We start from the raw sequence: 23,821 nt of genomic DNA on the forward strand, positions 1-23,821 counted from the left end.
TTTTTTAATGAAAAAAATCTAACAGTTGCTTGAGGCGAGGGCGCTTATTGAAACAAATTTCAATCTGAATCATACATACTACATGAAGATTATTCTACACAGATAGCCACAGAATTCTTAGAAGGAAAACAGAGTACTCTTTGTTAAAAAAAGCATTTAGGGCTTCTCCTTTCACTGTAAAACAGGAAATTATCCCTTCCTCGAGAAATTCAAGTATGCATTGCTAAAAATAAAAAATTTAAAAAATCACTATTTTCTTATTTTCTACATGCTTTCAGAAAGAATTCTGTTGTCAACATTATAATTAATTGAATTAAAATAAGTAATGCCCTAAGCATATGAATTGGTTTTATTTGCCTTAGCAATCAGTATGACTTTCACAGTTTGTTTTGTTGTTAAGCAAGCCAAAAAAACTGTGACAGGACTATGTTATTTTAACCACCTGAATGTAAAAGGGGTCTGAAAGCTAACAGATTAAGAGGATGACTGAAGACCATAAGCAGAATAGGAGAGTTCAGAAATATGTAGAGTTTCTGGTTGTACTTACCAGAGGGTAAGAAAGGAGAGGTATCAATCAAAAACAATTCAGAAGAGGAAAGGTTAAATTTCCAGGCAGAATTTGAAACAGACAAACACACAGATTGAAGAGTCTCAAGATTAAAGAACAAGGAAAAACACAGTTACTTTGAGAACGACAGTAAACAAATAGTTTATGTTACAATTATGTTGAAAAAAGATTCACTAACAATAGATGATCCATGTTAGAATTATGAATGTTAAAGCATCATAGTAATTCCTGCTTCACTGTTTCCTTAAACATCGTTTCTGTTCAAATACGTTTTCCATTATGTTATCTCTGAGTTAAATTATATAGTCATATGAAACGGGATTCAGGGACAGCAGCAGACAGGGAGTGACAATACAAAAATGTAACTTCATAAATAGCTCAAAATATGGCCTTAATACTATTAGTAAATTATTGCTCTTTAAAAGGTTCATCATAACAATCTCAACTGACACTTTTACATAGATTTCCTTACTAGACTGATTGATAGGGTCATGCCTCTCTCTTGTGCAATAGGAACCAATTATTACTAACCCTTTAACTGTTAAAGCTGAGAAAACAGTCAGGTCCTTAGGTATACAAAGCACACAGGTTACTTAGAGTCATGTACTGGCTACATATAAAACCTGAATAAAACCCTACCTAAGGTGAGTAAAAATAATTTTTTAACACAATGACTCTCAAGATGCATATACAACTAAATACATGAAGTGTTCTCATCTGTAAAATCATTGTATTTGTATGAGTTACTCAACCATTAAGTCAATATTCCCTGAAGACTCAAACAGAATTACCAATAAGCACACAGTAAGGACTCCCAGGAACTTAAACTGCTTTATGCCTGTTGTATCAAGGTAACATCCACACACAAACAACAATCTCAATATTTTGAAGTTATGACAGAAATTTGTAATCTCATTTTTAGGAGATACAGAGATGAAAATTGTTGTCAGATTTAGCACTAAAATTTAAAGAGTTTATCAGAAATTATACAGTGTAGTATTTTTGATCATACTGTACACTGTTACCTACATGATGGTCATTCAATTTTTAAAAACTTGTGGGGTCAAATGATGAAGAAAAACCCCAGAATTTACAGCAAAAGTCTGAATAAGCATTTGTGTGTCAAATGGATGCAATAACAGCACAGTAACAACTACAACTTTTTTTTAGAAATGTCAGTTAAGTACAGAATCACAAAATTGTTGTAAGAGACTTCTGGACTGCATTTAGTCCAATCCCTCTGCTAAAGCAAATTCCCTAGATTAGGTTGCACTGAAAAGCATCCAGGCAAGTTTTGAATATCTTCAGAGAAGGAGACTCCACTATCTCTCTAGGTAGCCTGTTCTGGTGCTCTATCATCCCTAAAGTTTTACCTCAAGTTTGTATGGAACCTCCTATGCTCCAGTTTGTTCCCATTGCCCCTTTTTCTGTCACTGGGCACTACTGAAAAGAGCCTAGCCCCATCCACCTGACTGCCACGCATTAGATATTTATAAGCATTGGTAATATTTCCCCCCCACTCCCCCTTTTCTGCCTTCCCTTCTCCAAGCTGAACAGTCCCAGATCTCTCAGCCTTTCCACATAAGGAAGATTCTCCAGGCCCCTAATCGCATTTGTAGCCCTCTACCAGACCCTCTCCAATACCTCCCTGTCCTTCTTGAATTGGAGAGCCCAGAACAGGATGCAGTGCTCCTGATGTGGTCTCACCAGGGCAGAGCAGAGGACAACCTTCTTCATCTTCAACCAGCTGTTTTTACTGAGCTGCAGGATACTGTTGTCCTTCGTAGCCACAAGGGCACACTGCCAGCTTAAGAATACGGCAGGTATAACTAATCCTACACACTACTCACAACACTATTTAAAAAACTGGCTAGTTCTTTGTGTAACCTGACAACATTTCCATAAAAATGAATTGAATTTAACTGGTTAATAAAACTGTCACATGATCCCAAATACTGGCAGAGAGCTCACTACATATTTCAGTATTAATAATTTTTAATTAAAATTCAATTTGATTTCTGATTTTATTCACCTAGAAGATGCTGCATCCCAGTCTTGACCGTCTCCTCTAGGACGCTGAACTGTCCGCCCAATCACAGACGGCCGAGGACTACTACTTCCAGGTGATGGATTCTGAGAACGAGGAGCACCTCTTGCTTCTTCACAGTAAGATAGAGAAGAATTCTGGGAAATTGTGCCTTTGTAAAAATTATATAGACCCATTAAAGGAATTATAAAGACTATTTTATCTTAAAGATATTAAATAGTCAAATAATGGTAAAAGTAGTTAAGGCAGAGCATTGAAATGTATAAGTAAATATTGGCAACCTAGGACAACCTATCACTGGCATGTAGGAGAGTCTGGAAATTCAATTTAATCATAGTTTAATCAGAAATCTTACATTAAAAAAAAAAAAAAAAAAAAACTATATAGAAAAATTCCATGCCATGTTTTATTAACTCTATTTTAGTCTTAGAGCAGCACAGTGGACAAAAACATTCTTAAGTTGCATAAGCTTCAAATAAACATTGCATTCAAATAAACAGCCGCGGTCAAAAAAATCAAGTTATAGATACCAATTTAGGAAAAGATAGCTATCATGAAGACTTACTTAATAACAGACCAAAATACCGATATGGTCTCTGGCCAAGGCTATTGGATTTGTTGATGTTACAATGGAATTAGTAAAGACACAGCTAAACAGAATTTATTGAAATCGTCACCAATTATAGCGACAATCTTCTGAAGAGAGCCAGTCTGCCATTGCAGAGAAACAAAATCGATTAAATTTATCTGACAAAATGGAAATGGAAAAATCCTTACAAACGATCTACATTATTAAATCTACAAAACTTAAGCATTACGAACACTGAGAAATAGTCCCAATAATTGTAATTTCTGAAAAAAAAAAATAAAAAAATGATTAAATTATTTTCAGTCATCGGAACACAAAAAAAGTTACCACGGCTGAAGCAATTTCTAAGTAAGTTGTTAAGCACTAGTAGCTCAAAAACCTGAAATTCAAAAGTTGCCTACTTTTATCTTACATATTTAATTTAATGTTATTTAAAATCCCTCTCCTGCTGAAGTCCAAAGTTGTATGCTGAAAACGACTGATGCACAGAGAATCATGTGAAACAATACAAACAGTAAATTTAATCTTGAAATACTTTCTAAGCAATGTAAGTATTCTAGGAATATTTAATGACATAGATAGTACTGAACACCATCAACTACCAGAACAGTTTTATAAGATTTGCCATAAAGAGGTGCATTTTTTTCTAAAGAGCATTATATACAGTCCCATCTGTAGCAAAAAACACAACATTATTTCAAATATTTAGACACACCTACCCTGCTCAATGAAAAAAAAACTTGGATCTTTGTGGAAGTTAAGTCTGCTTCTTAACAAGATGCACAGCTGTTGCAGACACGATACAGCCTGTAAAGCTAATCGATGTCTTCCATCTCCTCCAAAAGCTAGGTTTAGTAGAGATAAAAGGCTCTGCAAATAATACAAAACCCTTAACACTGATAGCTGAATTATAATATGCTTTCATGAAAATCATGTCACTAAGATCTTCACATTAAATGCAATTCACAAATGTTCCCAAGTGTTTAAAGATCACAGCACAGAATAAATAGGCTTAACTAATGTTTTCTTACTGAATACAAGACTATCCTAAGGACTCATAAGTCCTGATCGTCACATAATATTTCTAATGAAACCAGTGTTATCATTATGGGAAGCCCTTAAATAGTGTGTGTATGACAGACGCGATTTTACCTTAACACAAAGAGACAACATAATTGTTGCAATACACTTAAGTACTGATCAACAATATAGATATTACAATCAATATAATTTTTTAACTAAAATATATTTGCATTGTTAAGCTATTTTATTTAGAAACAAGTTATAGCATTTACAACTGTTCTTATTTTGTGAAAGTGATACCATAAAAAAATAAAACCTTAAATCCAAAGTTAATACTTGCCTGTACAATCTTTGGTCTCTGAAGGAAGATCTCAGCTGGAAAATCTTGCATAATCACATCTTGAAGAAGTTCACATGTGCTCCAAATTAAGCTTTGGTTGCTGCTTCTTAAAGAGCTAAAATTACAGTAAGTGTTTAAACATGCATTAAAAACAAAAAAGAAGTAATCATTAGTTTGGACAAGTCTCTACAAGAAACAGAAAATCACAACACTGAAAACCCCCCAAAAAATAGTAAATAAATAAATAAAGAGCTGTAATTCTACTGCCATGCAATTTTTATACTTGAGTTATTCCTTAGCTATGTTAATTCTGTATACAGTAAAGAATACCTCCAATCCCACTGTCATACAAAATTAAGTTTCCAGAAGAGAAATAACTTTATTGATTCTGAATTGGAAATTGAGGTAAGAAACACTGGAAACTCCCCATGAAGCTAGTGATGATCACAGTGGTATGCAGCAAGCAATCTAACACCTCCCAAGTTTTTCTCCATTAGCAAGGTTCATGTACAGCTTCAAAACACTTGCATTACATACGTGGAAAGTTAATACAAAGAACTCTAGTAGCTATTCTCTAAAACATAGCACAATGTAACAGCCTTTTTAACATTCTACATCATTTTTTCTATTTTTACTATTTGGGAAATCACTGTTAACAATTTAAACACAAACCGTTTCATGCTTCTAAGCTCTTTTTCTAGACTCAAACATAAAGGATTTGATGTATTACAGAGTTTTTCCAGCTTCTTAAGTCTTTTGAAATGTAAAAAGTGAAAATGTTTCACAAGAAACATGACAGTTAAATAGACTTGCTAAATAAACCAGTTCTTCATACTGCATTGCCAGCTATGCTAGAAAGCAGGAATCCCAGATCCAAACCTTTCTTTGGGCCATTTCAAACATTAGTTTACTATGCAAAACTTAAAAAAAACAAACAAACAAACAAACAAAAACACATCACTGCAAAAAGGAGATTTAAAGGCTTCAGTGTCTGAAATCAACACAACTAAACTTAACCTAAATCTTGTCAGGCTACTATATATGTATATAGTATGGATATACTGTATGGATTTCCCTGACAAGTGGGGAAGCAACGATTCTGCTCTAAAATTAATAGTGACTTTTATTCACTTGATAAATTCAGACAAGTGAAGCATTATGAACAACAACAAAAAAAAAACATTATGAATTAAACATCAAGAATTAATACAGCTATTAACAAGAAATCTGTCCCATTGCATATCACTGTTTATCTGCTCCACAAAGCTTCAGTGCAGTATTAAAAATCATTTATAAAAAATTAACTCATTAGTTATTTACAGGAACAGCCTAATTATGAGAACATACAAAAATTTAGAATCCTGTTCTCCAATAAAAATAAAAACTACAACCAAATTCCAGTGCTATTATTACTGTACCTTTCATTTGATGACAGAATGTGTCTGTCTGTTGAAGTAAGAGTTAGCCAAGGAAATGTGGAAAATTTCAAGCATTTCGCTGCAAAAACAAGCAAAATCAAACATGAGAGAGAAGACATTTTAGAGTATACTATACTGAAGTCATAAACTGTGTATTCCTATAGCAAAGATGAAACATATATGAACTATATGCCTAACTTGAAAGTTATTTTAAAAATTAATTTCTGTAACAGTTATTCTATAATTTTAAAGATAGTTTATCCACTGATAAAAAGTAAGCTAGTACTTTATATATAGTAATTCCAAAGTCAGTTTTTAAAATCTATTTCTAAGCAATATATTATATGTTAAGTATGATACTGGCATGGAAATTGCTATTAGCATATCAATGCATGCAAAGACTTGTCTGAGTAATATTGGCCTACATTTGTCAGTTAATGAAACAATTTCATATTTTAAATAAATTAGAGATAATATTGGATTCCATTTAGGTAAAAGGTAAAGATTTCTAAAGCACTATCCAGTTTTCTGAAAATAGAAAGCTATTTCAAAGTTAGAGTTTTATTAGCAAAAAGGTACTTAGACACACTTGATTACGGAACACAGATCTTCTGAAAAGTATTAGCAATTTAAGCTACTTTTTTTTTTAGACTACTTTGTTGAAGTACAGGTTATTCTAAGGTGTTTTACATATTCTGATAGTTATACTACTCACTAGAGAAGAAAAAGATCTATTGCAACATCATTTTTATAAGCCTTTTAACAGAATAACAAGAATAGTCAGCATTAATAATTGTAATTGAATTCAATCTAAATAACATTTCTAAGCACCTTCTGTAATCAAATTTATAGTCTTTAACTACACTTACCAAATGTTCTTTTCAGAGGTATTTCTAAATAGCGCATATGACTTCTCTCTTGACCAAAATATCCAGTAAATAATTCTTCTTGAGGCAGAACTAAAATAAAGAGTAAATTGTACAAGCAAACGAGTCAATTTATCTTCACTGCTTCCTTTTTTTCCTAACCATAAAAATGATTTCAATTAGCCTCAGGAAACCAAAGTGGGGAAAAAAAAACCCAAAAGGGTGTTGATGTCTGCTTTTTATAACAATATTTTCCACCTGTTATTCATACTGTACCTTTCATACCATATAAGTAGCAGTGAAAACAATTACACAAAGTCTACTGCCTAAGTGAGAAGTTGCAGTGAAGAAAATGTTTTTCTCTAATCTAGCTGTGTAGTATTAAAAGCTACATTTACAATTAGCTACTAAAAGCCTCCCTCTACCAAAACTGCCGCATTTTCAAGTAAGCTGAAAGATTAAGTCCCCTCATATGTGTATGCGTGTGTATATATGTATATTAATATTTAACATATGTAAATCAATATATAAACTATATAACAAAACATGCACAGCACTGAAAGTAATCTATCCTCCAGAACATGTCTGATTGCACTATTTGATTCAAAAAATCAAAACATATAATGCCAGGATCTAAAATGTTCTTCCCAATACCAGAAGTTTAAAAAGAAACACAACACCCTATTGTTAAGCACTCAGGCAATTTAATCTACATGATTTAATCCAACTTACAGCATAAAGAGGAATTGTGTGATATTTCAATTAGGAAAATAGGTATAGTTTAAGCATGTATATGTAACAGATCAGTACATTACTCCTCATAGTAAATCCTAGATTAAAATCTTGCCTAACTCTTACTGCGACTCAGAGTAAAAAATAAAAATCATTGAATATTGTTCTGGCAATCTGAAATAAATTCCAATTATTGGACAGATTGCAGAAGTAATAAAAAATGTTACTTACATCTGTGAGATTGCACAGTGTGAGTGACAAAGATGGGACTGTTACTACACTGTACAGTACAGCATCCACATCTTTCTCACAAGAACTGGAAGGATCAGGCAAGGACTTCCATGATTATTACTTTCCTCCTTTATACTTTATGTCTAAATTTTTAATGCAGAAAAAGACTTTGTGGGTTTGTTTCTTCACTATATCTATGTGGCACTGTGTAACATTTTAGTAATGTCTGATAGGCTAGGCAACAGAAATAAATAATAGCACTTCACACATTTTCTGCAAGCTTAACACAGTTTACTGTAAGAGGTACTTATCCAAAGCTAAGGAGATAATGCACATCACACACAAAAAAAATTCTACTCCTTTGTTATATGTATAGACGCACAAGCACACTTATATTCCTCTTAAAGCGTGCTATGCAAAGAAAGGTAACAAAAAATAGCGGTTTAATAAGAGATTAGTTCAGAAGCTGGTACACTCATGGCCATGAAGCAACCTTCAAAATCTATGTCATGTCTTTTTCAAACTGTAACAAATAGTAAATAGACACTATGAGAAAGCACAAAAGGTCTGCTTACAAACAGGAGCTTTCTCATGCAGAGAATTCCATTAAAGGAGGAGCACAACCTGAGCTAAGATCATATTTTTCCTAGCAGAAAACCACATGCTTCACACTAAAGAATACATTCTCCTAATATGCTTCAAAATGTCAGTTCTCATAGCCTAGATGTTCATTTATTTTATTTTCATTCAAAATAAATAACACTCCTTATATATAGCTTACCTGGTTGGTCTACTGAAGGCTGAGACTCAGTTTGGTAACACCCTGATAAATAACCACAAGGAATTCCAGAAGGAAGTAAAAACAATCCATCCACTATTCCATCTATTATAGCCTGCAAGTTCGGATCCACATCAGAGCGAAGCTGAGAGAAGAACTCCACTGCACCAATTCCAATCATTTCCTGAGCAGCAGGTGGATGCTACATTAAGATAAACAACTGACAGTTACCCAGAAGAATTTCAAGGGCTTGAGGGAGGGATTTAAAAAAAAAAGGTAAGTTGTAACCAATACTAAAGATTGATTAGACCTTTATTATTTTAGCTTATTCTCCACTGTCAAGGATACGTTTGTTTGTTTGTTTTAATTTCCTCTTTATAGATGCTTTTTAATGATTACAACACAAGAATAGACTCAGATTAAGAACTCTAAAACTCCTGCAAAGTTTTATCTACCTCTTTTTAAAACTATATTGCAATGGTGTTAAATTGTTCATTTCTCAGGAATGGTGCAAGTGTTTGTCCCAAGCAGAAGTTAAACACTAAACAAGAATCAAAGAATCAGAACCAAGTAGAAAGCCAGAAAATAATCCCTTTTCCAGCTGCCTCTTGTGGTTTAACCCTGAAGGTGGCTCAGCACCAGTCATTCACTCACTCCTCCTCTTCCCAGTGAGATGGGATGGAATAAAAAAAAAATGATGAGTTGAGATAAAACTATTTACTAAGACAGTGAAAAGGATAATAATTATGATAAACATATATAAATGTATATAACAAGTGATAGGCAAGCAATTGCTCATCACCCACAGACCAATGCCTAGCTAGGCCCCCAAGAAGCCAAAGAGAGATCGATGAGATGAACTCCCGCCCCCAACAGAACTCCTTCACATGATGTCATATGATATCGAATGTCCCTTTAGCAGTCTATGTCAGCTGTCCTAATTCTGTTCCCCTCCAGCTCCTTGGGCCCTTCACTGTGAATGGCCTCAGCTCAGCACAGCACTGTTGAGCAGCAACTATAAACATGGGTGCATTATCAATATTGTTTTTCTGGTATAACCAAAATATAGCATCATAGCAGACACTCCAAAGAAAACAACTCCATCCCAGCTGAAACTAAGACACTGTCCTTCCAACTGATTGTGGAGTGAGTCATAGAATTGGTTAGATTGGAAGGGCCCTCAAAACTCACCCATCCCCACCCTGTGCCATGAGCAGGGCTGCCTCCCCACCAACTCAGCAGCCCAGGGCCCCATCCAATCTGGACCGAAGCACCTCCAGGATGGGGCACCACAGCTTCTGTGGGCAGCTGTGCCTCACCTCTATCCAAGTGAAAAGATTTCCTCTGACTCACATAACCTAAACTTCCCCTCTTCTGGTTTAAAGCCATCCCCACTTTATCCCTCCAAGCACTGGAAGGAGTTTTCATTTCTCTGCCTGCATACAATGGTTTTATTACTCTCTTCTTTGTAAGACATTAAAATCTCACTAACACTAAATTACAACCACTTTTATTTTGTATTCTAAAGATACAGTTCAATTATAAATAAATGTAAGGATGCCAAACCTTGATCAAACTGCTCACAAAATTCAGCACTTCCTCCTTCATTGGCACTATGGGAAAGTTGAACCATTCCAAGAGATTGGGGAAAAGCACTTTCTCATGAATCAGATCGGCATAGGAAACCAAGTGATGATCCAATTTAAAAAGAATGCTCTTCAGAGACCGTTCTCTTATCTCTGCCAGTTCATGACCTGCCCCCAAACAAGCACAAAGAAAAAAAAAAGAAAAAGAAAAAAAAAAGACAGAAAAAACAGAAAACACAACAATGTCAGATCGTCTGACGTTTTATTACGGTTATTGAACATATATTATGGTTATTGGACAATAATAATGCTGTCAAAGATGTGTGAAAACGCCTCCATCTCTGAGGCAGCCCCCGGGAGAGCTAACTACGGAGGGCAGAAGGAAAAGCAGTGCCTGCGGGGGAAGCAGCAGAGCAGCCCGCGGCCGGGTCGTGCCTGTGCCCGCACACAAGCCGGCAGAAGGAAGGGAGGGGACCACAGCAAGCTGCAGAGCGAGTGCCCGGGCAGAAAGGAGCCGGGAGCCTTTACCCAGCTTCCTGACGAGCGAGGACAACTCCATCCCGCCTCTCTCCCCGCCGGAATTCAACCGCCGCGCCGTCTCCGCTAACCGCCGCACCTAGCGGGCCGCCGGGCAACATGGGAGAGGTAGTCCGCACCTCCTTCCTCTGCTCCCCTTCGCTTTCTCATTCGCCCTTTGCTGCTTGCGGAGCACCCTGGGAGCGGGGAACTCCTCCACAACGTGCGGGTGGGAGGGGAGGAAACTACAAGTCCCGTAGTGCCCCGCTACGGCAATGGGCGGGGGAAGACCCTGCTGCGGGGTCACTCAGGGCCGGGGTGGGGAGCTTTCACTTTGTCTGGCTTTAGGGAGTGCTTTGCAGCCGCCTGCCCCTGGTTTTGTGGAGGGAAGTCCTGGGCTGTTTCCTCAGCGCGGTGTTCCTTCGTGTTCTATAAAGAAAACTAGATGTGTTTGTGCAGGAGCCCAGCCGTGCGATGTAACAGTCTCTGTGTTTTCATCCTTACAGATCAGAACGCAGCGCATGGTGCTGGATCCTTCTGATCCTTACAGATCAGAACGCAGCATGGAGTGGTGCTCCTGAGGTTGTGCAGCTCAACCAGCTGTCTCCCCATCCTGCAGCATTGGAATAGATCCATGGCAGCTGCCGTTCTCTATTCAGAAGGGAGCTGCCGCATCAGTGTTCTACTTGCAGCTTGAATCACAGAATCACAGAATGGCCTGGGTTGGAAGGGACCTCAAGGATCATGACGCTCCAACCTCCCAACCACCACAGGCAGGGCCATCAACCTCCACATGTATACTAGACCAGGCTGCTGGGGGCCCCATCCAACCTGGCAAGATGGACCTTGCCCATAACTAAGATGACAGTTCTTCATATCCTAAGTTGTGTTGTCCTTGAAGGTGTATTTGCAACTTAATCTTATGCAAAAATAGTTTTGTTGTTTTGCAGCATAATCTGCAAAAATAGTTTTGTAGTTAGTTTGTTTTATATTGTGTGCCCCGGTGGCGCAGTGGTAGGAATGCTGCTTTGCAACACTGGGACCCGGGTTCGAATCCCCCTGTGGCGCAAGTGGTAGAAGTGCCGCTCTGCTACACAGGAGGCTCGAATCCATGGGGTTGGACTCGATGATCTCTAAGGTCCCTTCCAACCCGCACGAGACTATGATGATACTATGATACTATGATAACCTTATTTCTAAAATCATGGAGTTGCTGAGATTGGAATGAGCCTCTGTGTCTGATCCACTTAGAACAGCAGGGTGCCCAGGTCCACATTCAGGTGGTTTCTAAAGGTCTCCAAGGAGGAGACCCACAGCCTCTGGGCAGGCTGTGCCAGTGCTCCATCCCCTGTGCAACACAGAAGTGCTGTTGATGCTTCAGCCTTCTGTTGGCCCTTCATCAGGCTCTCTATAATATACCCATGTCTCTTTTGTACAGCTCAGAACTGGACACACTATTTAATATTTAATCTTAATATATTTAATCTTATCCTTAATATACTTAATCTTATACCATACCACTAGAATAGGCTCCCCAGGGAGGTGGTTAAGTCATCATGCCTGGATGTGTTTAAAAACTGTTTGGATGTGGTGCTCAGGGCCATGATTTAGCGGAGGGTTGTTAGTAAGGGTGGTGTGGTTTAGTCATGCTTGATCTTTAAGGTCTTTTCCAACCTGAGTGATTCTATGATTGTCATATTACCTCAAGCTGCTGGCAATACTTTGCTGAATGCAGCCCAGGAGCATCATGTTCAGCTTGAAGTCCACTAGGACCTTCCATTTTCTGAAAAGCTGGGTAGCCCACAGTATATGCTGGTGCGTGGGGTTATTCCACCTCAAGTGGAGGACTTTTCACATCTTATTGGACTTCATGAGGTTCTTGTCAGCCCATCCCTCCAGCCTGTCCAGGTCTATCCGGGTAGACTGCTTTGTTCATAATACAAGGCATTTTCAAAAAGCTGAGTGTCTAAAACACGTAGTAAAGATGCATAACACATTGCAGATTGACTAGAGGGATGATGTTTATTTTTGAGAGATTGAACTTGACATGATAATTGGGAGAAATGAATGGACAGTGTACAAGTGGAGAATGTTGTTGCAGGTTTTGTGTGTGTGTTGTTTTTTCTTTTCTTTTTTTTTTTCTTCTGTGTAACTGCAAATGCAGAAATGACAATGGCTTTCTAATCTTTGTGGTTTCTTCTTTTATATCATATATTGCTTAAGAAAATACATTTTATCTGCAGCCAACAAAAATTTGGAAAGTGCAACCATATGCAAATGATTTCCAGAAGGATATATGTCACTGCCCTCTCAGTTTACATCTAATATTTTTTCCACCGTGGTCACCGTCACTATGGTATTAGCTCAGAGTAAACTTAGATTAATATCTTCCATCTGCTGTATCAAGGCTGTACTAAATTCTTAATGACAACTCTGAGCAGTCCATCGTTTTGCAAGTCAGTATTTACATTTGCAAAGCAATGAAACAAAGGGGTTTGCTAAATCTGATTATAAGCATACTATGCTTGCTGCAGCTATATGTTTCTGCAAGAAGCTGAACTCATTTGGATGTTTCCAAGAACAATAAAGAAAAAGAGATCACTGACAGTGTAGAAAGAGCTCTCATCAGGGATATAGAAGTGCTTACATTTCCACAAGTAGGTTTGTTGGGAAATGTATGAGAATCTATAATGATGGAATAGATTTGTACCTCATTTGTTCTGCAAAGAAAAGGAATTGAAGAAGCGGTCATTTCCCAAAGGAGACTAAGTAAAAATGTTTCTTTGGGGAAGAAACGTGCACCATTGACATGTATAGGCGTGTTCAATATGTAACTTTTCTCTCCTCTTTAAATATCTTCAATCAATATTGCGTCTGAAAAAAATGATTTTCTTAACTGAAGGCCTACGTAAGTTCAACTGAAAATATCTATATATATTCCTAACATTGGAACAGCAGCTTCAGTTTTGTTGCCTCTGTTTTAGACCAGAAATAAAGTTGCGTGTAACCAGTGATCTAAGAGCATGCTGCATCTGCTGATACAATGTGCTTTATTCTAACATGGATCAAACTGCTACTCGACATGATCAGCGCAGACTGGATGCTCACTGTTAGAAAGACACTTAAAGTGTCTTTCTCCTAAGAAAAATGAAAAACAAAACAAAACCAAAAACCTACAGTCTTTTACTGGATATAGAAAATGAGATAAAGTGGTGGATGGATTCAAAAATTATCATCAAGATTGTGAGAAAATCTACACAGAAAGAATAATACCGGTCTCATTATTGACAGCAGCAATTCCCTGTGTATGTCCCACTAATACCTCCATTTTCTCCTGTCTCCTAGTTCCCCTAGCTAGCCTACAGATTCCCAAAACTGCTTCTAAAACCAGTTTGACTTTTTCATCTTCGCTGGCATTATTTAACATGGACATTTGTCCTCAATGTATATTCTTATTGATCTGGAGTCAAAATGTGTGAGAGTTTCATCACAGGGGAAATTAGTCATTGAATCTCATTTACACTGTCCTTTGATGCTTCCTTACTGTGATCTACATAAGATGTACTTAAAAGAACTGCCTACTCCTCTATCCTCACACACTTGGTTTCTACAATTCCAGTCATTTCTTTTCAATCTTATGTATTAGTTAGATTTTATTATGAGCTCTGGTTTTGTGCCAAAAGCCGTCTTTTAGCACTTTCAGTACAAGATGCACTGTAACTTTAAAATTTTGTTTCAATTAAATGTCTTAGCAAGAGATGAGCTTGGGGGAAAAAAAAAAAAAAAAAAAAAGAGTATTAAGGAGTTTTCAGACTTCTTTTGTTTGTTTCTTTATCATTGCTGTAAATCATTCATTCAGTGCAGAATGCAGTCATACTGCATTCTATTTTCAAAGTTGCCTATTAAAAAGAAAGCTTCCTTTCTTTACTTTTTTTGAGTTCTGTCCTCTTACATTCTTCACAGTATCACAGTCTCGTGCGGGTTGGAAGGGACCTTAGAAATCATTGAGTCCAACCCCCCGGGATTCGAGCCTCTTGTGTAGCAGAGTGGCACTTCTACCACTTGTGCCACAGGGGGGATTCGAACCTGGGTCTCCAGTGTTGCAAGTGGCATTCCTACCACTGTGCCACCTTCCAGATGCTCTAGAGATCACCATATCAAAGACTGTGTGTGACAGTCTTGGTTCCACCTTTGATGATATTCCTACTGCACTTCTGAGCTTAAGTGTTGCAATTTATGATTCTTCATGAATTTTCCTTCGCATGCGCCAAAGAGCAGCAGTTGTAGGAAAGAACATCAGGTCATGTGGGATGCGAAATATGATTATATGAAATCCAGGAGTATCTGTGAAGGCAGTGTCGAACGGGAGTTGTGATACCCCAGCCTCACTGAGTGCTGCATTTAAAATGAAACTCACAACTTCAAGACGATGGCAAAATAGAAGCAAAGAGAATGAAAACACTGGAAATGGAATGAGTTTAAAATGGTCAAAAAAATTTAGAGGAATTCCTCACCTGAGAAAATTAACTGAATAAATTAACTATCTTCTCAGCATGCCTGCATTAATTCCAGAGTCAGCTTAAAACTATCCTTTTCTGTTCTGGATACTTGATGTCACCCCTACCTTTCTTACCATTCTCTGTTCACTGTTGATTCCAACTGCTGCTGCTATCTAAAGTCTGAAAATCAAAAAACACCCCTGTAAGTTCCTTATCTATGCAGTCTATATGGAACCTATGGGACTTGCTGCCCATAAACTGTTAATACAACCTGGCAAAAGTATTTCTGTGTGTTTATCACTTCATCTGACTATCAGATTTCTGAAATTAGTATTCAAAAACCAGTAGGATGATAGCAGACTTCTGAAGGTTTTCTGTAAACATCGGTGAAGCTATGTATGTAAAAAGCATGTTTAATTTTTGTTAGTTACTTCTTGGAAAGGGTAGTCAGGCATTGGAATGCACTGCCCAGGGAGGTGGTGGAGTGACCGACCATGGGAGTGTTCAAGAAACGTTTGGATGCTGTGTTGATGAATATGATTTAGCTGGGAAGTATTGGTAATGGTTGGACTAGATGATCTTCTAGGTCTTTTTCAACCTTGATAATTCTGTGATTCTGTGATTCTGTGACCTGAACCCGTAATCACAGTCTGGAAGACTAATCATGCATAAGACCCCTGGGACTGCTACTTACAATTTGTAATCTGTAATTTATAACTTTTACTTTGTGTTTTTTATGGCCAGGAACAGCATATTATTACATTACCTTAAAGCTTGTGAAAATCTTTTGGTAGATTCTTGAATTTTATTGCTTTCAGGTACATAATACCCAAACTATGTGCCTGTTATAAATGTTTGGTTTGCAGCATTACAGATGCAGATTTGGAGCTTGTTTATAAGATTCTTAATTTATTGTCTCTTACATGTAGGTTGCTCCAAAAGTAATGCTTACTACTTATTTTCATGGAAGCTACAACAGATAGAAAGAGCATAACCACACAGCTTGATAGATCAAAATGCTCATGCACAAAACACTTCTTTTCAATGTAATCACCACTATTAGCTATGTATTTTTACCAGCTATGTGCAGGAGCCTGAATACCACACTCATAAAAATTTGCACCAGTGGAGGTGATCCACTGTCACTGTCATGACTGCTAAAAAGAATCACTCACCGTGTTCACATCCAGAGTTTAGTCTCCATAAATGCATAGAAAGAGTCAGTGAATGTCAGTGGGTGCCACTTTTTCCACATAGAGGAATTCAGTGACACACCTTTGCTTCATACACACTTCCATGTGAGACACCATTTTGCCAGACTAACCCTCGGCTGCCATCTGCCACACAGAAACAAAATGCAATGCAATATTGGCGAGAAGGTTCATCTTCTGCCATACTGCTGACATCTGCCTCTGACATTGCAAGCTCACATCATAAAATAGGAGGCATTACTTTCAGAAGAGCCCTCATAAAATAAAATAAAGACAAAATGAACAGATCAGACCAGACAGTGTAGAACAGGCCTATTCAATGTGGTTGTATCTGGACAGGCCAGGACGCACAGATCAGAGGAAGCAAATCTCCCTGAGCAGCATCTCAGGTCGTTGCTCAGAGACAGAATGCTGTTAGAGCAGCCTCCCACACCAAGGCACTCTTATTTTCTTCTGCTGTGCAAATTTAGATCCCATCAAAGGGAACACACCAGGGAGGGAAGGAGAGCACAACACAGAGAATTCAGACGAATAAGATGATTACACTTTACAATATTGAAAAGGTCTTCCCTCAACACATCAGCTTTTAGCATTTGTCATGTTCCAAACCCTTCTGATGGGAGATGTAGCCCACAGATTTTTAGTGACCTTTTCACAGTTGGTAAGCTTCTTCATCCCTCTGAAGTATAAAGCCACCTTAAATTGAATGTTGGCTTTTTTTAAACCAGATTAAACTCTAGTGCACTATGTCTACATACAACTCATGGAAAGGGCTGGCAAGTCAGTGCCTGACATAAATAACTGGATTGCTTTATTACAGGGCCCAGTGCACTATCTATGATTTCTGACTGTGTATGTGCAGTTACCAGTTACCACATATATTTTCCCCTTTATAAACAAATCATAGTTATATAATTTAAAATCAATATATCTCTGTGATAACATCGTAAATGTTATTAAAATATTGACTGTTTTAGTATGTATCGCTACATTTCTTTACCACTTTCTGATAATTCAGTGTGTTGTTTAGGACATTTAATAAAGGCAGCTGGTTCTAAAGAGAGCTCTCTCTGTAGTTTATTGCTTGCATAATATAGAGCATCTCAAGATGCTCTACAGTTCTAGAAAACAATAATTCTTGAGAACTGTTGTCATAGACATTACCCTTTCCTGCTAATACTAGTGCTGTATGATATTCTCATTTTAGCCAACACCATGACATTCTTGTTTTCATTCTCATGTAACTGTAATTAAATTGAAAAGTCTAGGCCAAAACACAAAATAATTCCTCTTGAAACACTGATGGAGTATTCCTTTCTATATTTAGTCTTGCATCAATTTATGGACTAGAAAACACTTTGGGTCACATTTGTACAAGTGAAAACAATTTTGGATGTTGTTACTGTTATTTAATGATAATAGTATTTTCAGATAATATGATAATTTAACTAAGAAAGTAAATTTCCCAGACTAAAATAATCCACAGAGTCATATTCACAGGTCCGGCCATTAATTAACCATTACACTTACTTGGTGGTCACTGAGTTGTAGTGGAAAAGAGAAGCTAGTGCTAATTGCCTATCATTTAATACTTTTCTCCAATAGTTAGAATTATAGTTAAAAATGGTACCAAAGAAAATAAGATTCTGTTTCCATTCTGTCTTTTTAAGAATCTACCAAGTTTCTCAAGTGTTCTTGATCTCATGTTCAGGTGAAAGAAATAAAAAATATAAAACACTTTAGATCAATTTACAGATCAATGTATTAGAAAAAAACTTACATCTTACATTGTTCATATTACTGCCCAAGAGCATTCAGATAATTGCAGATCTTGCAGATGCCATGATGTCACATCTGTGGGCAATGAGAAGCCGTGTGACATTCTGCTGCCTCCACAAACAGCAACTGATAAATATGCAGTACTCAAATCACTGAGAATTACTGTGCCTCTATGCCTTTATAAAAGCATACAGTAATAAATGTAACAACAGCAATAGTCAGAGGACAACAAATTGTGTCACAGGATACCCAGTTTCCAGGATCTTGTCTGAAAGTCTGGGAAATCCTTGGGGAAAAAAATAGATAGAGATCAGATCTGTTTAAATGACAATCCATAAATCAAGTATTAATCTGAAATTCATGCATACACAGTTTTGAAACTGTATTTAAGTTAGAAATAGAAATATTTTGATAATTCTGAGGGTCTTGATGACAGAAATTCATAACCTATGAGGGCTGCTCTGAGAGTAATGCCTCCTATTGTAATATTCCATTGCATTTTGTTGCTCTGTGACAGATGGCAGCAGAGGGGCAGTCTGATAAAATGGTGTCTCACATGGAAGTATGTATGAAGCAAAGGTGTGCCACTGAATTCCTCCATGTGGAAAAACTGGCATCCATTGACATTCACTGATGCTTGCTGAACATTTGTGGAGACCAAACTGTGGATATCAGCACACTGAGGTGGTGGGTGATGTGTATCAGCAGTGGTGACAGTGACAGTGTCTCACCTCTGCAGCTGCAGATTTTTACAAGTGCAGCATGCAGGCTCTTGCTTATCACTGGCAAAAATACATAGCTGCTGATGTTGACTGTATTGAAAAATAGCATTTTGTAGCTGAGAACGTTGCTATATCAAACAGTGCTGCTGTATTCTTTGTATCTGTTGTAGTTACCATGGAAATAATTAGGAGGCATTACTTTCGGAGCAAGCAATGTATATTATATTCACTTGTGGCAGGAGACTGTTTTCTACATGCCCTTTGCTCAAACCACCTGGTTTTTAAATATGTACATAAATTCTTGATGAAATGCATGACATTAAATAAAAAAATAAATTCTCATCTATTTTACCAGAGTCTCAATCAAAGTAAAGTCAATCATTAACTGTTAGTAAGTTTGTACTAAAACTTGTTCAGCTATTTGAACCTGTGATTTTAAGCTGTCAAGTATCATAATATGAGACTAGTGTCAAATATCTAAACTTCAGCTGGAAAAACATGCCTCCAACGGAATCCTACTCACTTTGTTCTCTTCAATTGCAATAAAAATTTAAGTGTTCAAGTTTTGGTAGAATATTCTTGACAGGCAGAAATGATGCAATTCTTGTTTATCATCTTCCTATGTAGATTTCACATGGTTTTCACAGCACTGGTGCTAAGTGCACACTTAAAACTGTAAAGTGCAAAACATTTTCCCAGTGTTACAAATTAAACAAGAATGAAAATCAAAACAACTTTGAGCAGATGATGCCAGTCCTCCGCTACTCATTTTGTGCTCCAGAAAGCAGAACTGCCAGCCCCAGTGGTTCAGAAGGAGCTCCGCCCAACTTGCTTTCCTGGAGTCATCTGAATTCCAGCTTTCCCCCAGTGGGGGAAAAAATGTATGCCCTGGTCCATAAGCAGATTCTCATAGTTTGCCTATTTTCCCACCCAGCCTTTTATCTTTGTCTGAATTGCTAAAATTTTTAGGCTGTCAGTTGGCTTGCTTTGAATGTTAGTTCCTACAGTTTTGGTGTGGGTTTTTTTTGGGTTTTTTTTTTGGTTTTTTTTTTTTTGGTTTTTTTTTTTTAATCCCACAAGTACATTTTTGAAAGCATCTTAACAAAATCACCTGTAATCTTTGTGAGATTTAGAGTGCATGCAAGAAACCAGTTTTCCATCCAAACCTGTTATGTCCTTAAAAATAGGCATTTTTCCAAATACTTTGAGAGCGTTTTTCAGAAGTCTATTTGAAAATGTAACCATATGTATGCCTTCACCTAGTCTTATTTTCTTAGTAGAGAAAAATAAGTTTTCAATAACTGTATCCCTGCTACGTCATCTAGATGCCAAGCAATGAGGAAGATGGTTCATGTTCTGACTCCAGAGCTGTTTGCAGATCTGATTGTTAGCATTTACTGACATACAGATGAGAAGGGCTGGAGTCCATTTGCAGGTAGCTGAAAGCAACAAGTTCATCTTCTGACATGTGCCACCTTGGAGAAACACCTAACACCAGGAATGCCGCGTTGCAACACCGGAGGTCCGGGTTCGAATCCCCCCTGTGGTGCAAGTGGTAGAAGTGCCGCTCTGCTACACAGAGGCTCAAATCCCGGGGGGTTGGACTCGATGATCTCTAAGGTCCCTTCCAACCCGCACAAAACTATGATACTATGATGATACTATGAACTTGGCTGCCAACTTGTCATTTCACAGTTTTGTTTTGATGATTTGTTTTCTGTTTGTTTATTTGTTTGTTTTGGGCATAATTTCATTTGGTGAACAAACTAAATATAAAATGCAGACAAGTCAATCATATTCAGTGATGTGTTGAAATACTGATGCTTTGGTGCTAGCACTACTTAAAAAGGCAAAATAAAACAAACATCTATGTTTCTGCTGCACTATGAGTTTATATACATTGTTTCCTTCAAAACTAATGCCTTCTACTTATTTCCATGGAAACAACAAAAGATACAAAGAGCACAACAGCACTGTTTGATAGAGGAAATTGTCATCTACAAAACATACATTTTTGTCAACAATGAACAGGAGCCTGCACACCGTTTGAACAACTGGATGTTATGTTGAGGGACATGGTTTGGTGGGAGCTATTGGTAATAGGTGAAAGGTTGGACTGGATGATCTTTTAGGTCTTTTCCAACTTTCGTAATTTTATGATTCTATGACTATTAGTGAGTGGCTTTTGGTTGTTTTTCAAAGCATAAATGGAAAAAAAAAAAAAAAAAAAAAAAAAAAAGAAACTCCTGGCAATGTCTTTCTCTGGTTTCATATAGGAAAACCTTATTAATAGCATCCTAAAGACATCAGATATATGACACACTCTGGGCTAAAAATAATTGCATTCAGTTCTGAAATTCTCACCATCTTGGTTCCCATATTTATCCTAATCTACCTACTAGCAAATTTTACGCACGATATGTATTTTTGGATTTAACAGTGAGAATTAAAAGGTGTTTTAATTTTAATTTTCTCATAGAAAGGCAGTTTATAAGTAGTATCTAAGCATGCCAGAGCTATATCTCTAGTGAAGAAAAACAGTTTTCAAAATGAATGATATCAAGGTGACCATTAGGATTGCTTGCACTGTTTTGTTGGGCAATGTTTCTATTCTTCATGCAATATTTTTTAGTGTTTTACTCCTTTTTTTTTTTTTCTTTTTTTTTTCTTTTTTTTTCCCCCTATTTAAATTCTATGTGTTGAATGTAGGCCATAGAGAAGACTATAGCAAAGGGCCAGCTAGCCACATGTACCTTCCAGTTCTTACTTGTCAGGGGCAGAGGTAAGAGGGACCCAGCATCTATCTATTGCTCTTTTCACTGACTAAAGGAAGACGATATGTACTTATCTCCAAGAAGCAATTTATTATAGAAGTATTCCTTGAAACTGTCTCTTGGTCTGCACTAAGCAAATGCTCTTATCTGAAGAAACCTGTGTTAGACAGCTAAATCAGAGGTCCAGGAAGACTAAAGCAGTTCAGCAGCTCATAGAATAAGAAGGCTCTATCTGAAGAATGTGAAGACTCTTTCTAGTGCCAGCTCATCTCTCTTTACAATTTAATTAGCTCTGCAATTATAAAATAACTAATTTGATTAAGAATCCATTTGTGCTGTGTAACTCTTTCAGAAAGAAGCATGTGGATTCTCTGCTGTTAATACTAGATAATCATTTGTCCAATATGAAGCACAGATCACTTTGTTAGGTCTAAATCTTTTCATCCTCTCAAGTCAGAGAATGTGTTACTGATTCACAGCTTAGTAAAAATATAACTGAGGGTTCATACCACCTCGCTATGTATGGATTAAACAACATTTAGCTGGTGATGTTTCAAAATCAGATGCTTGGTCCCAGACTGTGCCTTCCTAGATTTCTCGTTTAGCTCCAAACCACACATTTAACCATCAGAAAGCTGTATCATTGCGCAGACATCCCTCAGCACAATGACAAGCTGTTGGTTAACATTTCTCTGTAAGTGTGTGCATAGGAATGAGGATAAAGAATAGCACAGTCTTCTGTTTCCTTATTTTACCCTTTTTAGAATTTAATGTGTTTCATCAGTACTTGTCAGAAGTGATGACAGAAACCTCATTAGCAGCCAGCAGTAGATATGATGCTGCTCAAGCAAAGATGCTGTTCATGCACAGATGTCCACAGATCAGGATAGATACAAAGAGCATGTCAGCATGTCTCCATAAGCAGCCACTGCATCTGCCTTCCCAGCAAAACAGAGAGCATTCCTGGGAACTGTTATTGATGTGCATCTCATCTTCCTTGCTGCTTGCCTGAGTTCACAACTACAGTCTAGCCCCAACTTACTGCCCAATGTGTTGTACGATCTAAAATGCCTTAATTCTTCTCTGTTTCACCTGCAACATTTTGCTGTCTGAAGACCAACTGCAGGCCTGCTACTTTCAGTTTGTAGACACCCTTTGCTTGACATACAGTTTATAATGCGAAACAACTAATGAAAAAGTAGTTTATTTCTCTAATTTTAGTTTTATTACTTTGGTTTAGTTTCATTTAGTTTGTGATTTTTGTTTTTAAAGGAAATGTTCTAAAAATTGAAGACCACTTCTATTTGGCCACTACATGAGGGCCACTTAAAACAGCATTCTCAATGAGAAGGAAATAGTCCCTGAAAGACATTTTTCAGATCTCATATATTAAACCAGTGATCATAATGAATTCATGCTGCAACCTCTCAAAATAACATTTCCAAATACTTGGCTTATGCTCTGGAGCTTGCTAGTATCTTCTTTCCACACCCAGCCATCACTGCCACAAATGGAAGTAGTGTCTGGGACACCTGGTAAGAATCATAATACAATTTACTTATAGTCTGTATGTCAGAAGAAAAACTGATTTCCTCCGTGTCCCTTTGAGGAACATTAAAGTAGAATTTAATGAAGTAAATGAGTTCACTGTCTTAAAACGCAAAACTAAAGAGTACAGAGCAGTACCTACATCACTATCAAAAAGAGGACAGAACCTTCAGCTCTTCAGAGGCTGTAGATAGTTTACAAATTATCTTTTTAATCATGTAATGATGGTTTAGGAATCAAATCAATTAGTAGCTAAGAGAACTAGATACCTCATTCCTATCAATAATGAGGGAAAAAGGACATTCAGTGTTGCTAGGCAGTTTTGCAACAACCACATATAGAAACTGCAAATTAAAGAGAAAAAGAGCATAGAAAGTTCTCCAGATTTACACCACAGAGAAAACTGTTCTGTGCAGTATTTATTCAGCCTACATTAGTTGTTTCAAATTATTTCTTACTTTTGCCCTGTGTAATTATTTTAACTTTTTTTTTTTTTTAATAGACTAAAGGTTAATCTTGTTTTCTGTAATTCATTTTGCATGTTTACATTTTCATTCCTGACAGACAATAAACTCATTATTCCTATCTTAGATT

The 23,821-nt window shown here is 37.1% G+C and overlaps 1 protein-coding gene across 8 annotated transcripts in view; it reads right to left on the reverse strand.

The window, feature by feature from the left end:
* The window catches only part of RTTN (rotatin), a 71,049-nt gene extending 60,192 nt beyond the window's left edge, over positions 1-10,857 (reverse strand). For 6 of the 8 annotated variants that reach the window (XR_014942635.1, XR_014942636.1, XR_014942634.1 and 3 more), the window contains exons 1-8: positions 10,707-10,857; positions 10,159-10,346; positions 8,596-8,794; positions 6,855-6,944; positions 5,986-6,064; positions 4,568-4,682; positions 3,924-4,074; positions 2,601-2,766 (exon numbers count right to left, since the gene is read on the reverse strand). Coding sequence is in view for 4 of the 8 variants with exons in the window: in XM_085537560.1 (XP_085393686.1) it covers positions 2,601-2,766; positions 3,924-4,074; positions 4,568-4,682; positions 5,986-6,064; positions 6,855-6,944; positions 8,596-8,794; positions 10,159-10,346; positions 10,707-10,737 (1,019 nt within the window). In the remaining 4 variants the exon portion in view is untranslated. Of the gene's footprint in view, positions 1-547; positions 648-2,600; positions 2,767-3,923; positions 4,075-4,567; positions 4,683-5,985; positions 6,065-6,854; positions 6,945-8,595; positions 8,795-10,158; positions 10,347-10,706 lie in introns of those variants that run through there. The other 2 variants (XM_015855195.2, XM_085537561.1) reach the window with 2 other exon arrangements.
* Between the last annotated feature and the right edge of the window lie 12,964 nt (positions 10,858-23,821).

The sequence above is a fragment of the Coturnix japonica genome, chromosome 2, assembly GCF_054131305.1.
Source record: "Coturnix japonica strain WE chromosome 2, WE-NBRP24, whole genome shotgun sequence".
Classification (NCBI taxonomy): domain Eukaryota; kingdom Metazoa; phylum Chordata; class Aves; order Galliformes; family Phasianidae; genus Coturnix; species Coturnix japonica.